Genomic DNA, 13,712 nt, shown 5'->3' on the forward strand with positions numbered 1-13,712 from the left:
CCTCTCTGGCCATTAAAAATCTTTAAATTCCCAGAAAGAATGCTCAGACCAATGCTGTAGAAAAATAAAGTTACTCGTTTGATTTCCCATGATTGTTATTCTCATTACTGGTAAAGGCCTGTCAGACAGTGTGTGGAGCTCCAGCTGGGCACTTCAACAAATCAAAGAGTTCCTCGTCCTCCTCTTAGCAACAGTTGATCTTATTACTATTGACAATCTGTCATCTCCCTGCCACAGAAAAGGGCCTGTTTCTGTAGATACACCACAGAGAAAAGAAGTGTCCTCAGACCGCAGATGTGTTCATCTTTCATTAGCACCTTGTTTCTATCTGTCTCTGTGTTGTTTTGACATTAAGTATCTGACTCTGCCCTCTGCCTGCTTCCTTCTTTCTTGTTTACCTTGCTGTTGTTTTTTCTCACTTTCCAATTATATATTCTGTTGAGGACTCACTGCACACTGAAGTTCAGGGATAAATAGGTTGCGCTTGCTTCCACCGTAAGGACTCATCTAGCAGAAGCACTAAAAGGATTTGCATACATGTTTTGACTCAGCACTTTAGTGCTTTTGAATATTTTATGACATCAAACTGATTTCACTGTGTGACTGTTTAAATCGAACAGTGTGTAGATCAGCTTGGACTTCAGTAAAATGAGATAGTTGACACTTTTAATTACTGGACAGGAACATTGCATAACTTTATGGCACTTATTTTTCAGGGATGACACACATTAACCCTGCCATGTACTCACTAAGAAAAAGTAATGAAAAAAAACTTTGCACTTCTTTATTTCTTTAAGCTACAACAACAAAAATCAGGGTTGTTTGTTTGTTTGTTTAACAGAGCACACATTTTTTTTAGTATAGGCCTCTACCAAACAGTTGAGATGTCATTTCATGGTATTTGTAAAACAGAAAGAAAAAAACTAAAAATTACAAATCATTTATTGTTATTATGCCTGAAATATGTTAGTATACCAACATATATCAGTTCAAGACCATGGAATGAGTAGTATTATAGTATTAGCAGCACAGACATTACTTTAATTTCTTTTTTTTTCATTAAATTAATCCTTTTTAATTTCAGAAATACTTCTTTCATTACTAGCTTCCTTTAGATGCGATCCGAGAACACAAACTGTTTAAAGACACAGTGATATCTAGTGTATTTTTTTTAGGATAACATACCCAAAGTGAATGGTGGAGATTGCTCAGTCAGGTTGATTTAAATTTAACACACTGTCATTAAGATATAGTGACTCAAAATGTGCTTTACCAAACAGCTGAGCAGACTGTAAAACATTAATATGATGACAGTGTGTGAGTTTCAGGAAGAAGAAGAAAAGCAACAAACAAGACATAGGCCTTAACTGAGCCCTATGTGATCTGCGTTAAGCACTTTCTGGCTCCGTATATTCACTGTTTTCAGTCAGAAGTAATGAGCAAGAACTTTGTGGTGACATTAGACAAGGTTAAAAAAAAAGTTTTTAGTTTTTCTTTGTTTTTTTTTTTCAAGGAAGATGCACAAAGCGCTAGGACAAATGACTGGCAGAAAAAAATGGGCAATACTAAATTAAATGTTCTTCTTAAATGCTTGCCAATTATTTTAATGGCTTTCTCAACAAATCAGGCCAGATAAGAGGACAGAGTGTAGAAGAAAAAGGAAAAAGAGAGAACAAGAAGTGAGCTAAGGTAAAACGAATCATCAACATTCAGAGGGCAGAAAAACAAAGAGACATGTACAAGGATGACAGTGAGAAAAAGACAAGAAAAGAAAAAGACATCTGACGGAGCCAGACTAATCAAAGCAGTGAGGATCTGCGTCGACAGGTCACTGATCATGCACTCGGCATTTTGTGAATCTCCTTTAATCTCTCAGCTTCACTTGATTGAGAATCCAGTCGAACTTGAACTTTAAATGAAAATACCAGACTTATTGAATTTTTATTTTTTCACTCCTGTCTAAGGCTGCTCCACTAGCAGGGACTACAAAGACAAATCATACAGTATGTCATTAAAGTAAAGCCATTTGAAGTGTGACACTCTGGACTTCAGACTATGATCTCCCCAGATTAGTCCCGATTGTCTTTTATGAAATCTCTTATTACTAGAATTTGGAAGCAGCATGTGAACCCTAAATGAATAGTAGTACTATTCACAAATATAAGGTCATTCGAGGTGTATGTTTCAACAACTATGACTGCTATATGACCAGTGTACAAAAAGTTCCCATATTTAAAAAAGCTCATGTGAATTCATTATCTAATGAATGTGTTAACCACATATGAGAAGCCTTTTCCTGCATGTGCATGTGATTTTAAACTGGTAAATTTATTTCATATCCTGAAATAGATTTATATTTAGTGTTGTATTTCATACCAAAAAAAGACAATTATATTCAATATTAAATGTGAAACACAATTCATTTGACATATGAAGACATTGAATTTACATCTATTTGCATAATAACAGTATAGAGAATTAGCAACAATGTCATGAAACAGTGCATTCTAGGCGTCCTTTAGTGCACGCCTCTCCAAGGGAGACAGAAATCCAGAAAGGGTGGCAGTATGCACCTAAAAGTTGGTACTGCCATCTGCCAAAAAACATGTCGAAGAAGTCCCAGAGCCGGTAAAGCTGAAGCAGGAAAGGACCACTTCTTTCAAAAATTAAAGGAAGCAAACAGCCTTGATCTGTATGAAAACAAGGACTGGTCATTGACTTAAATGAGCTGCCAGATATAACTTTTCCAGATGTGCTTTCATACCTTGTTTGTGGTGTGAACGCCGACACTTAAGAGCAGGTCAGAAATGATTAAGTTAAGTAACCTAATGGCCACTTACTACAAACACATCTCTCTGTGTCGCCACTTTAAACTCATGAAAAAAAACATATTTTTCTAGTTTTTGTTACAGTGATTAATGGCAGCAGTAAATATTGAAGGTATTTAGATTTATATTAGACAAATAAAAACACAAACCATTTTCATTAGTTTTTTTTCCCCAACTTTTCAATTCTACCACTACCTAGCATCTCCAGATGGCATTATTGTTAATGCCACAGTCTAGATTAGCATGATTGCTTTCCATATTCCTCAGAGCTGAGCATCGGAACGTTAAAAAAGAATTGATTTTTCTCGATAACGTTGTTTTAATCTAACAGTACTTGATCTTGACCATTGCTCTGGACTCCGTTAGTCTTGCATCAACTACATTCAATTGCTTCAAGAAATAACTCAGCCAAAATATAGGTTTGAATTGCAGGGTAGGGTTTTATGCAAGATGGTTGCAAGGTTTTTAGGTAACTGGCAGCTTTCCACCTTTGCCAACATTCATGGCATGTATCATGATAATTCCTCATATAATGTGACTTTCATTTCATATTTCCTACAGTAACAGTAACATCAACAGATCAACCTATAAATCAAACAATCAGTCAATTCACTACTACTGTGGACAATAATGACTACTGCAAAATCACTCGTTCTCTGCAAAATTACTCCCTCGCTGTGGCTAGCTAGTGCTGGATCTGCAAACAGACACCTGCTTTTGGTACACACTTCCTTTTGTGCCATAAATCAATATTTCATATTTCCCATGAGATCATACCAGGATGTAGGCAGAATTGCATAGTGAAAGCTTCAGCATTTAATTTAAAATGAAATGTTTAAACAAAAAAAAGTTATTTCTGGAGGCTTTGCAGTCATATCAAAATAAATGAATACATAAAATAGATACCTGAGCAAACAAAGAGCATGACACTCAGAGTTCAAACTTTTTCTTCATTCATCTTTGACTCACTCCTTAAAAAAGTGTGTTGTCATCACCTGACTGGACAGTGAACTTAACTTTTAGGTTCTTCATTCTCACCACCTTAAGGGGTGAAAAAGTTACACTTTACATTTTATAAAGGCCTACTTTTACTATTCAGCATTATTAACTCTGCAGAAAGAATGAAGTATTTTTCATAAAACCAGCTTTCTTAGATAAGAAACCGGCTTTGGCTAATTCCCATTAACAATAATTTAATGTCTCTTATATAATTTAAACAGAGAATATAATGAAAGTACACCACAGGTTTATAGATGAGGCGTAAAATATGTAAAGTGAAAGAAATTATCCAGAAAACAGCATATTTTCCAGTTTAATAATTACACAGTTTAATAATGCGGCAGAGTGCACAATCAACTCCTATCCATTAACCACAAATGATGAACACTTTCAAGAGCCTCATCATAAAATGACTTTGCAACAACACATAGAGCTCCTGTGGGAAATGAAAAGAGCTCCTGATGAATTAAGTCACATTAATGAATCCTCTAAATATTGATGCATGCAGGGAAAATAAATTAATACGCTTTAGTTTGTCCTTAATCTTTTTGGCAACTACGTTTGTTTCTGCAAAACTCTCACTTGGAACACGTTGAAAGTGTCTCATCAGAGAGAAACTACGTAGAGGATAAATCCCTCAGTGGAGGGAAAAGTAGATCCCTCTCAGTGCCTGGTTTTAAACTTCTGGAGAGACTTTATGTGTTACTGGGACTTTCCTCCCCCTCTCTCAAGCTGTGAAAACTTGTCAATAGTGAACATTTTTTTTCTTTAAGACAAAAAAGTCCTCAGAGAGAAAAATATGATACATGAGTTGTCGGATATGACCAATAAAATCCAATACTTTAAACAGTTAGGGGATAAATAAACCCTGTGGACAAAGTATGTTCCCACACAATTACACACGAATAAGATCAGGTTTATCCAAATAAATCAAAAAATTAGAGATGGGCAAAAATGACACTATTTAAACACATATATACATTATATACATTACAAACATATATATCGAGGACTGTGTGATCACGTGGGAGTGGTGTGGCTGGAACCTGACAAAAAAATGTCATGTCATGTTAATACATCTGTCCTGGTTTACTTAAGTTTAACGCTTACTAGTGCTCTTGTCTATTTGTTTTTTTGTTTTTGTTTTTGTTTTTGTCTTTTGGTGTAGTCTGTCCTTATTTAATTAATTTTATTTTATTATTTTTGTTTCTTCTGTTTGGTGTTTTTTGGGAATTGTTATCTCTGAGGTGGTTTTGTGTTGTTGAAAAATTTAATTTAATTAAAAACTTTGAGTCAAAAAAAAGGAGATGGGTAGAAATAAATGAACACATCTGTTTTAATGTCTCTTGTTAAGTATCTGGTATGTACCAAAAATTATTTCTTCGTCTCTCTCTTCTCTCTCTCAGGCGGCTTGTATCCCGGTTATTCTGAGTAACGGCTGGGAGCTCCCCTTCTCTGAGGTCATCGACTGGAGGAAAGCTGCCATCATTGGAGATGAGAGACTTCTGTTACAGGTACCAATACATGATGGAGGGATTGGAGGATAAATTGGCTTTTAAGCAAGTACACAAGAGAGAATATATGAAGAAGAGACATTGAGGGATAAACAGAAAGGGTAATATTATTGAAATATGCATTTAGATAGGTCATACTAGGTCATGTCATTTTTCTATTTTATTTTGGAGTGTTATTCAGCCCTGTTTCCGAGAAGCTAGCTTTACATCTTCCTCTGGAAACATCTTCCAGTTTCACATGATACCAATATCATCACTCTAGCTTTAAAACTTAGCGCAGTACAGCTGTAAATGTGAATATTTTTCTGCTTTCTTTACTTCTCTATGAAACTAAAGTGAATGTCTCTGGGTTGTCAACTAAACAAGACATTTGCAGACATAATCTTGGGCTTTGAGAAACACTCATTGACTTTTGCACCATTTTCTGACATTTTATAGACCAAACGAGTAATCGATTAATTGAGAAAATAATCGATAGATTAATCAACAATGACATTGGTTGTTAGTGGCAGCCCTACTTTTAGGGGAGCCAAGCTCATATTTAAAACCTTTGATGTGCAAAAGCTACCACCAAGTAACCTAGATAAGGTTGGCAAACCTTCCTCACACTCTGTAGCATCAAAAGATAAATTGTGCCCTTTCAGCAGGGGTTAATTCAGTGTCTGGGTGGTGAAATGCTAACATCTTCCCTCAATATAATTGTCATCCCTGGCTCCAGATCCCTCTGGGGCAATAACAAAGGCCCAGCTGGGGCTGATTCAAACGCAGAAGCACAACACATAGATCAGGAGTTGCTGTTGAACTCCATGGTAACAGATGTATGCCCCAAACCTATTAAGAAATGGACATTTATTTCATAAATAGTGATTCAGGATTGGTTCAGTCACGTTGTGAAACAACAGATGGGTTTCAGAGCAGTAAAGCATAGCAGAGAGTTTAGTGTCAACAACATGAGGAGTTGTTTTAATGTTGCTTAAGACTGTTCAACTGTTAGCATCTATCAACACATAACTGACATGCAGATACTCAGTTCATGAAGACAGAAAACTACAGTTATGTGGCTTTTAATATTTTTTTAAATTATTTTTTCTGACATGACAGCTGAGATATTCGCATTCACTCACACCTCTGCCAGGAACTATTTTTATCTAAGACGCATTATTCCACCATTGAATCTCCTTCTGTTCCTTTTAATTACAGCAGCGGGCATAACTCGTGATATTTACATTCAGTAATTACTCTCCATATTTCTACGTGCCACCTGCATGACCTGCATGACCGCCTGGACGGCACAGATGTGTTAAGTGTGTGCATGCCTTTGATTAATATGTCCCCCATTATTGCTCTATCAGCACAGAGCAATGATGTCAATGTTATTTTCTCTGAGAATCGCACAACAACAGACAAGTCATCATTAAAAGTATTATAAACTTGGCTTTTAGATTTAAAAAGGACATTTTTTTAGCAGTAAACATGACTGAGACCCACAATGATGCACTAATGTTGTTTATAGAGGTTATTGTTGTGTGGTTTGGTCCCTTCCACAAAACAAAACCATCTATCTAAAAGCATGCTAATTGTTGGTTTAGATAATGTGTGTGAAGGAAGCATTATGTTTTGACGCTGTGTAAATGGCGCTCACATTTATCGCTGAACAAAAGGAGTGTTTTTTGCTATTAATTTGCTCTGTGTGGATGCGGGTGTATGAGGATTTGATAAAGATATAGAGGCGGCTATGAAAAAAAAGGGTGAAACCTTATATTTGTGAGTACAATAAAATAAAACACACAACATATATCTGAAAAAGCTACGAGGTAATGCATGAGCCTGGGACACAACAAATTGCCCTAAGGGCAAATGTCCAGGGTCGCTGCTGGCCATTTGGGCATAATTGTTACTTACCCTCAATAACTGATGGTGTTTCATGTTTAGTTTTTTTTACAGTTTTTTTCATTGTATTATTGGTATTGAGTACCACTCCGAAAGGCATTTAAAAGGTCTTAAAAAGTCTTAAATGAAACTTGCTTTAAGCTGCAGCAACCCTGTAATATCCTTTGGGCTCTGCACAGGCACCTTACTTCACCAATATTACTGATGCTTGGAAAATGGATCTGATAATTGATAAACTGTTTAAGTCAAGTCATAAAAGAAAATGGCTAAATTCTTTGGTTGCAGCTTTTCCAAACGTATCTTTCTTTTAGTTTTGTATCGTTGTAGAGTAAAACAAAAACAGGGAATTTGAAGGTGTTACCTTGGACTAAGGGAAATGGTGATGGACATTTTTCATTATTCTCTGACGTTTTATAGACTCAAAAATAGATACATTAACAAAATCATTAAAAATGTTTCACAATAAAAACATCTTTCACGAATACATAAAATCACATGTAACATTTAAACCATGCCAAACTGACATGTTTATTTGTGGTGTCTTATATGTTAGAAATAAACAAATTTGCCCATGTTGTTAGACGTGAAAAGGTGTTATACATGTAAATTTGTGTGCTTTGATAAATACTTGTAGCACAGGAGAGGTTAATGAGTGTGGCACGCCTTGGTTTTTATATAACAATGCTTCCCAGACTTTGAGGACACCTTGAGGCAGCTTATTTTGTTTCCTGCAGTCCTGAGACAGCTGGCAAGGTGGCAAGAGTTCAATCAGTTCCTGGAAAGAAAGTGTCAGAATAGACTTATTCAAACTCAGGATTTGGGCTTTATTGCACAGTCAGCTATTGTAATAAAAAGCATTAAAATACCCACAAACCATTTAGTTATTTGGTGTAGATGATAACATCTGTACAGTATCATAATAATACAATGACAAACATGTTTGCGGTTGTTAAACAGATTCTGGATGCTTGCCCTCTTCGTCTTTCTTTTCTTTTTTCCTGGTAACACACACACACACGCACACACTGTTCAACACAACGTCGGAGCTGGAACACCTGCTGAGAGAGTTGAATCTCATTACTTTCAATTACATCACTGAGAACTGCAATACCTGGCTGTTTAATATGTAGAGTTTCTGTTCCCCCTGCGGAGAGGAGACATCAACAACACACACACACACACACACACACACACACACACACACACACACACACACAAAATGCCCCTGCTGAGAAACATAAACACTATTAGAGTCAATCGGGAGGGAAGAGAAGCGAGCTGATTTGATTGGTGTTGTTTATATTCCACCTCAGAGAGCCAAACAATTAAAGTTCGCTCTGCTGTCAACAGATCCACTGACGTCATGACATCAACCTAACCACCCATACTCTGTCAGACCTTTTATTTCAGTTTTCACAAAGTAATCTGGGAAGTTAACATTGTACAATAAAGTAGTGAAAAATGTGTAAAAATCTAATAGAAATAAATTATACTAAAATCTGCTTTATGCAACAGAGCTGCTTTTGACTTCACTCTGTTATTGTGTTTATAGGCATTTTTCTTCACTCTGTTTCTAAAAGATTTTCAATTTCAAGTCAGATCTTAGATGGAAAACAAACTGTTTTTTCAGGCCCAGCTGAGAAAATTAAATGCAATCTAACAAGTCTCATCTAAGAAACAGTTCCATGAGGGCTTATCAAACAGCAAAATCCTGCACAATTTTCCATAATATTACAGCATTGGATTTTAACGCTTTCTGAACTTATCATGGCCAGTGACACCCGAAGAGGAAGCTGGGGGGCCATGGACAACATTGCTGCCCCCCCCTTCTGGCCTTCCCCGGCAAAAATAATTTGAGGCCAGCATTTATCTTTAACAGGCTGTGATGCTCATTTAAAGCAAAAATAATACTCCAAAAGTAGGCTAAATTATGGCGAGGAAACTACTGGCATGGGCATTTTCACATTGGGCTCTTTGAACGAGCCTTAACAGCATAACTGAATTCCTGACATTTAGTAATGGCTTGTGGTTGTGGTGTGCGACCCCAAGATTTTCAGTGGCCCCATCTGGCCACAAAGTCGTTCTGATCATGCAATCTCTTCTGTTGCACTGAGGTAAAACATCTTGGCAATTTTTCAGTGGAGAATGAGTTGAGAACATCCAAGACAGGCTCACTGTTGCTTCCAGCTGCCTCATAAAGCTTGAAGAAGTTGTGAAACATGAGGAGAAGCTAATTGGTCACAACTTGAGAGATGAAGCCCAGCAGCTCAGGACTCTTTGATTAACAGTCTTTGGATGGCGACCATTGTTTCAGCTCTGGTTGCTTTTAACAAATGGATATTTTCAGCATGGTGTTGGCACTGTAACTTTCAGTGGAGAGGTTTTGGGTTCGTGGCCAGAACACCAGAAGGGTCCTGGGCTCCAAATCCACCACCCCTTGAGAGCTGATGAGGCTCCTCAGGAAGGCAATGCTGCTCATTCCCTTTGCAGCTTCATTATCAAGCTGAGCGGGGCAGATAAGGTCATGTCTGACCTCATCAAGGAGGTAGTTTGTTTTTCTCCAAACTGAACATCAAGAGAGCACCCTGCTCCTTCTTCCTTGGCACATCAGGATGTTTAGCTCCCTGGTCAGGTTGGCAGGATCCTCGTCTCCCTTGATTTCATCCCTTCACTGCCTCTCCCCGAGGGTGATTACTGCTGCAAGGCACAAGCCAGCTGCTCATGTCCTCCATGACAATGTGAGCTGGGACCTCGGCTTGCCTCTGGTGCACAAGGAACAAGATATTTGGGCTGCAGGCAGGTCTGCTGAGTTTATTGGTACACTGCTGTTGCAGAGCTCCTTTTAGGTCGGTTGAGGCACAAAAACACAACTGGATGATTTGTCGTCACGTGAAATGTCCTAAATTTATGATGTTGTAGGGATAATAACATCTAGAATACTTTGACAAATGAACTCCATTAGTGCTGAAATAATTAATTGATGACCAGAAAATTAATTGGTGACAAATCTGATTGTAGATGAATTGTCTGAGTCATTTATCAGTTCAAATTACGAAGATGAAATGTGAAATAAAATGTAAGGATTTGTTATTTTTCTCTGTTGTATTACTGCGAATCAAAGATCTTTGGGTTTCAGACGGTATTTTTTAGTATTTCCTGAAGTTTTGTTGACGAACAAGGCAATAAATATACACATTTGTATGGGCTAGACCTATATGTATGTATATATATGAAATTGTTTCCAATTTGTAATAGGTTTTATATATAGTTTGTATGTATATGTTTTTACTTTACATGTTCATGTATTTAATGCATTGAAATTCAATAGAAGTACACAACAATGAATAGAACTCCCTGTGCGCAGCCAGTGTGATTGTCAGGTGCTGGTTGGGGCAGAAACATTTGAAGTGAAAAACAAGACTGACCACCGCACACTGGAGAACTTTACTAGGACTTCATTCAGAGCAAGCAACGTGTTTTACCTGCAGCTTCTTCAGGTTAGCTCAGTGAAATTACATGAGTGTTCACAGGTGTGATAAATAAAAATGAGTCACATGACTAATCCACTTTTTTTCTTTTTTTTTCAAAAGTGAGCATCATTCAAAAACATGACTATATTTTCTAAACATATAAACAAACAGTTAAAATGTCATGGCTGATACATATGTAACATTTCTGTATGGGTCTGCCCTGAAGCATTGATAGCTTTAAACCTGTTTTAATGGTCATTTGTAGTAGACCACTATAAGTATGTACTATTTGGTGTGAATTCAGTATTAGAGATGTACAGCAGGTGGTTTACATAATAAACTGTCCAGGGGATAAGTTGACGGACGGATGTGGGGGAAGAAGAGTCTTGAGGGAAAAAAGAATTTCCTCTAATCTTTTCTGCACGTCCATAAAATTACTTATGCTTCCTCCACCTGTCTGCTGGCTTTATGCTTTTTTTCTTCCAAACACTTGTTCTCATCCCCTCACCCAACATTGCTTAAAATCTAACTCAATCTATCTCCCTGTCATCTTTGTCCTCTGGCTTTTCTTCCTTCTCCTCTTCCTCCAGGTTCCCTCCATTACCCGGTCTGTGGGCCGTGACAGGATCTTGGCTCTCCGCCAGCAGACTCAGTTCCTCTGGGACGCCTACTTTTCTTCTGTAACCAAAATCGTCTTAACTACTCTGGAGGTAAGATTGAAAAAAAGCTCTAAATGGAAGTTTTGGACTTGGTTTTGTCAGGAGAGTATGACTCAATCAAGCAAACTGCTATATCTTGTTTTATACTGTAAGTTGCCGCTGGCAATGCCTCACCTCAAGTTTTAACAGAAATCTTTCTCCAGTTGTCAGTTATATTTTTTGACCTTTTTTCATCGAAAAATGTTTGGCTGAATGCGCCCTCTCTGTTCCAACAATGTTTTGCTTCATATTCATACATCTCCACCACTAATAACAATAAGAACAGGGCTCCGCTGAAGTAACTGGGAGTTGTTTGTCTTGTCCAAGGGCACCTCAAAATCAGTTTTTGATGGTGTTTTTTTAGGTCTGTGTTACATTTTGTTTCCAATTACAAAACTGCATTCTTCAATCACTTATCCTTCATTCAGCACATAAAAGGTAGAGTGATTATCTCAAATACAACTTCATGACACAAGAAGTCAAGCCCTGAACAGTAAGATCTGAGGCTGCTCTGATTGATGCTAGTGTTAGATTAGAAGCACAGGAGTGTATTTTCCTTTGAGCGACTTTGACTTACACCTTCACACACACAAACTCACAATGTTTAAAGCAGCAACATTTTGGTTGATTGCACTAGAGAAAGCTGTTTACACAACACTGACATAATATTACCTTAAAAGGTTAGTTCAATTTTATAAAATTGGGTTGTATGTAATACTCATTCATAGTCTTTTTATAAACACTTTTATTTTTTAGCATTTTCGATAAAGAACAAACACTCATTACGTCACTTAAACTGCTCAGCCATTACATTCTTTACAAATAGAAAAACAACAACAACTGAACAAGTCCTAGGACCTCACATTACCCATAAAATGAAATTTATATACACAGCAATAGAGGGTTCACTGTTACACCGTCAGGTCATTACAATCCACTACCCCCCAAATACAGGGCTCCAAATTAACAAGTATTTGAGCCTTATTCTCATTGAAGTAATTTTTAACCTTTTCAAGTATAACACATTTATCAACCCTTTTATCCATATATCACATGTGGTGCATAGTCTGACTTTCACACAAGTGGAATTTATAGTCAGTGTGTTACCTACAGCACATGGTTGTTGGCACGCCACCAGTATGGAAAAGCAGGCAGGAGTACAACTCAGAAACTCAGCAATATACTGCTGTGATCAGGGCCACCAGCAAAACATATTTAAGCCACTTAAAAGAGCAATGTTAGATTAAGTGTACGCTATATTTTAAATATTTTCACCACTTTACCTTAAGGTCAGACGGTCCTTTCCTTTGGCACTACATTTTTTTCAACAGTAGATCTTCCATATTCCTACACATAAGCGCAACTGTGCTGCTCGGTGGATTATGCCACAGATCAGCTCTTTAAGTCAGACTTTCAGTGGTTTATGGAAGAGACAAAAAATACAAAAAATAAGTGATTATTACTATAGAGATACATTTGTGAACCAGAATAAACAGAAGAACTTCTGCAGAGGGAGAAATACAGACGTTCTGACACAAGGCTGACACAATATCCACTCATACTGATCCTGATATTTTCAAGAAGCCTTTAGTAAGTGGCTAAAATACATTTTGTTGCTACCCCTGTCCACAGCATAACATAGTATAACACTAGTTACTGTTCACATTATCTTTTTAGATTGTTTTAGTTACTTAAGGCACTATTCTAATTTATGTGTTACAGGATACAGTTGAAAGATGAACATATAAAGAGTAAAGCACACTTTAGACACAAAACTGTTTTTAGAGATAATTTTGAGTCATTTGCTACTTTATGGGGTATTTGGTTATTGACTTAACATGATTATGGTATGAAGAATAATTTGTCTGATTTATTGACATGCTAGATAAGGAAAGGGGAAATATTAAAAGCAATCTTACATCTTAGAATCACATTTGTTTGATTGTCTTTGATTTAGTGAAATGCAGTTGTCAGTGGCAAACATGAGGAAGCAGTAAATTGGTGGGCTGATGATTCTGTCAAACTTTGACCACTGCAAAAGTTTGATTTTAACATAACATTTAGACTGGAAACAAGCGTTTTGATGCCTGAAATCCAAATAAAACGTGGGCACAAGGGGCAGTGTGAAGTGCCAAATGTGAAGGAGGTCTGTACTTTCTGGCAGCCCTCAGGTTAGACAGGCTGCAGTATGTGAGTGTGGGTGTATCTGCCTGCTCTCAAGACTAGAAAGCTAGAGGCTGGCTCATTAAATGACCTCGCTAGCTCAAGATGAGATGATGAACTTGTCTCATTGGAGAATAAAAACCTTCCTCC

The 13,712-nt window shown here is 37.2% G+C and overlaps 1 protein-coding gene across 4 annotated transcripts in view; it reads left to right on the plus strand.

Annotated features, from left to right (window-relative positions):
- LOC121955317 (exostosin-1) overlaps positions 1 to 13,712 on the plus strand; it is a 268,903-nt gene that overhangs the window by 204,726 nt on the left and 50,465 nt on the right. For all 4 annotated transcript variants that reach the window (XR_015779177.1, XR_015779178.1, XM_088089580.1 and 1 more), the window contains exons 5-6: positions 5,234 to 5,341; positions 11,292 to 11,411. Coding sequence is in view for 2 of the 4 variants with exons in the window: in XM_088089580.1 (XP_087945706.1) it covers positions 5,234 to 5,341; positions 11,292 to 11,411 (228 nt within the window). In the remaining 2 variants the exon portion in view is untranslated. The remainder of the gene's footprint in view (positions 1 to 5,233; positions 5,342 to 11,291; positions 11,412 to 13,712) is intronic.

The sequence above is a fragment of the Plectropomus leopardus genome, chromosome 16, assembly GCF_026936395.1.
Source record: "Plectropomus leopardus strain MGB_pleo_1.0 chromosome 16, ASM2693639v1, whole genome shotgun sequence".
Lineage (NCBI taxonomy): Eukaryota > Metazoa > Chordata > Actinopteri > Perciformes > Serranidae > Plectropomus > Plectropomus leopardus.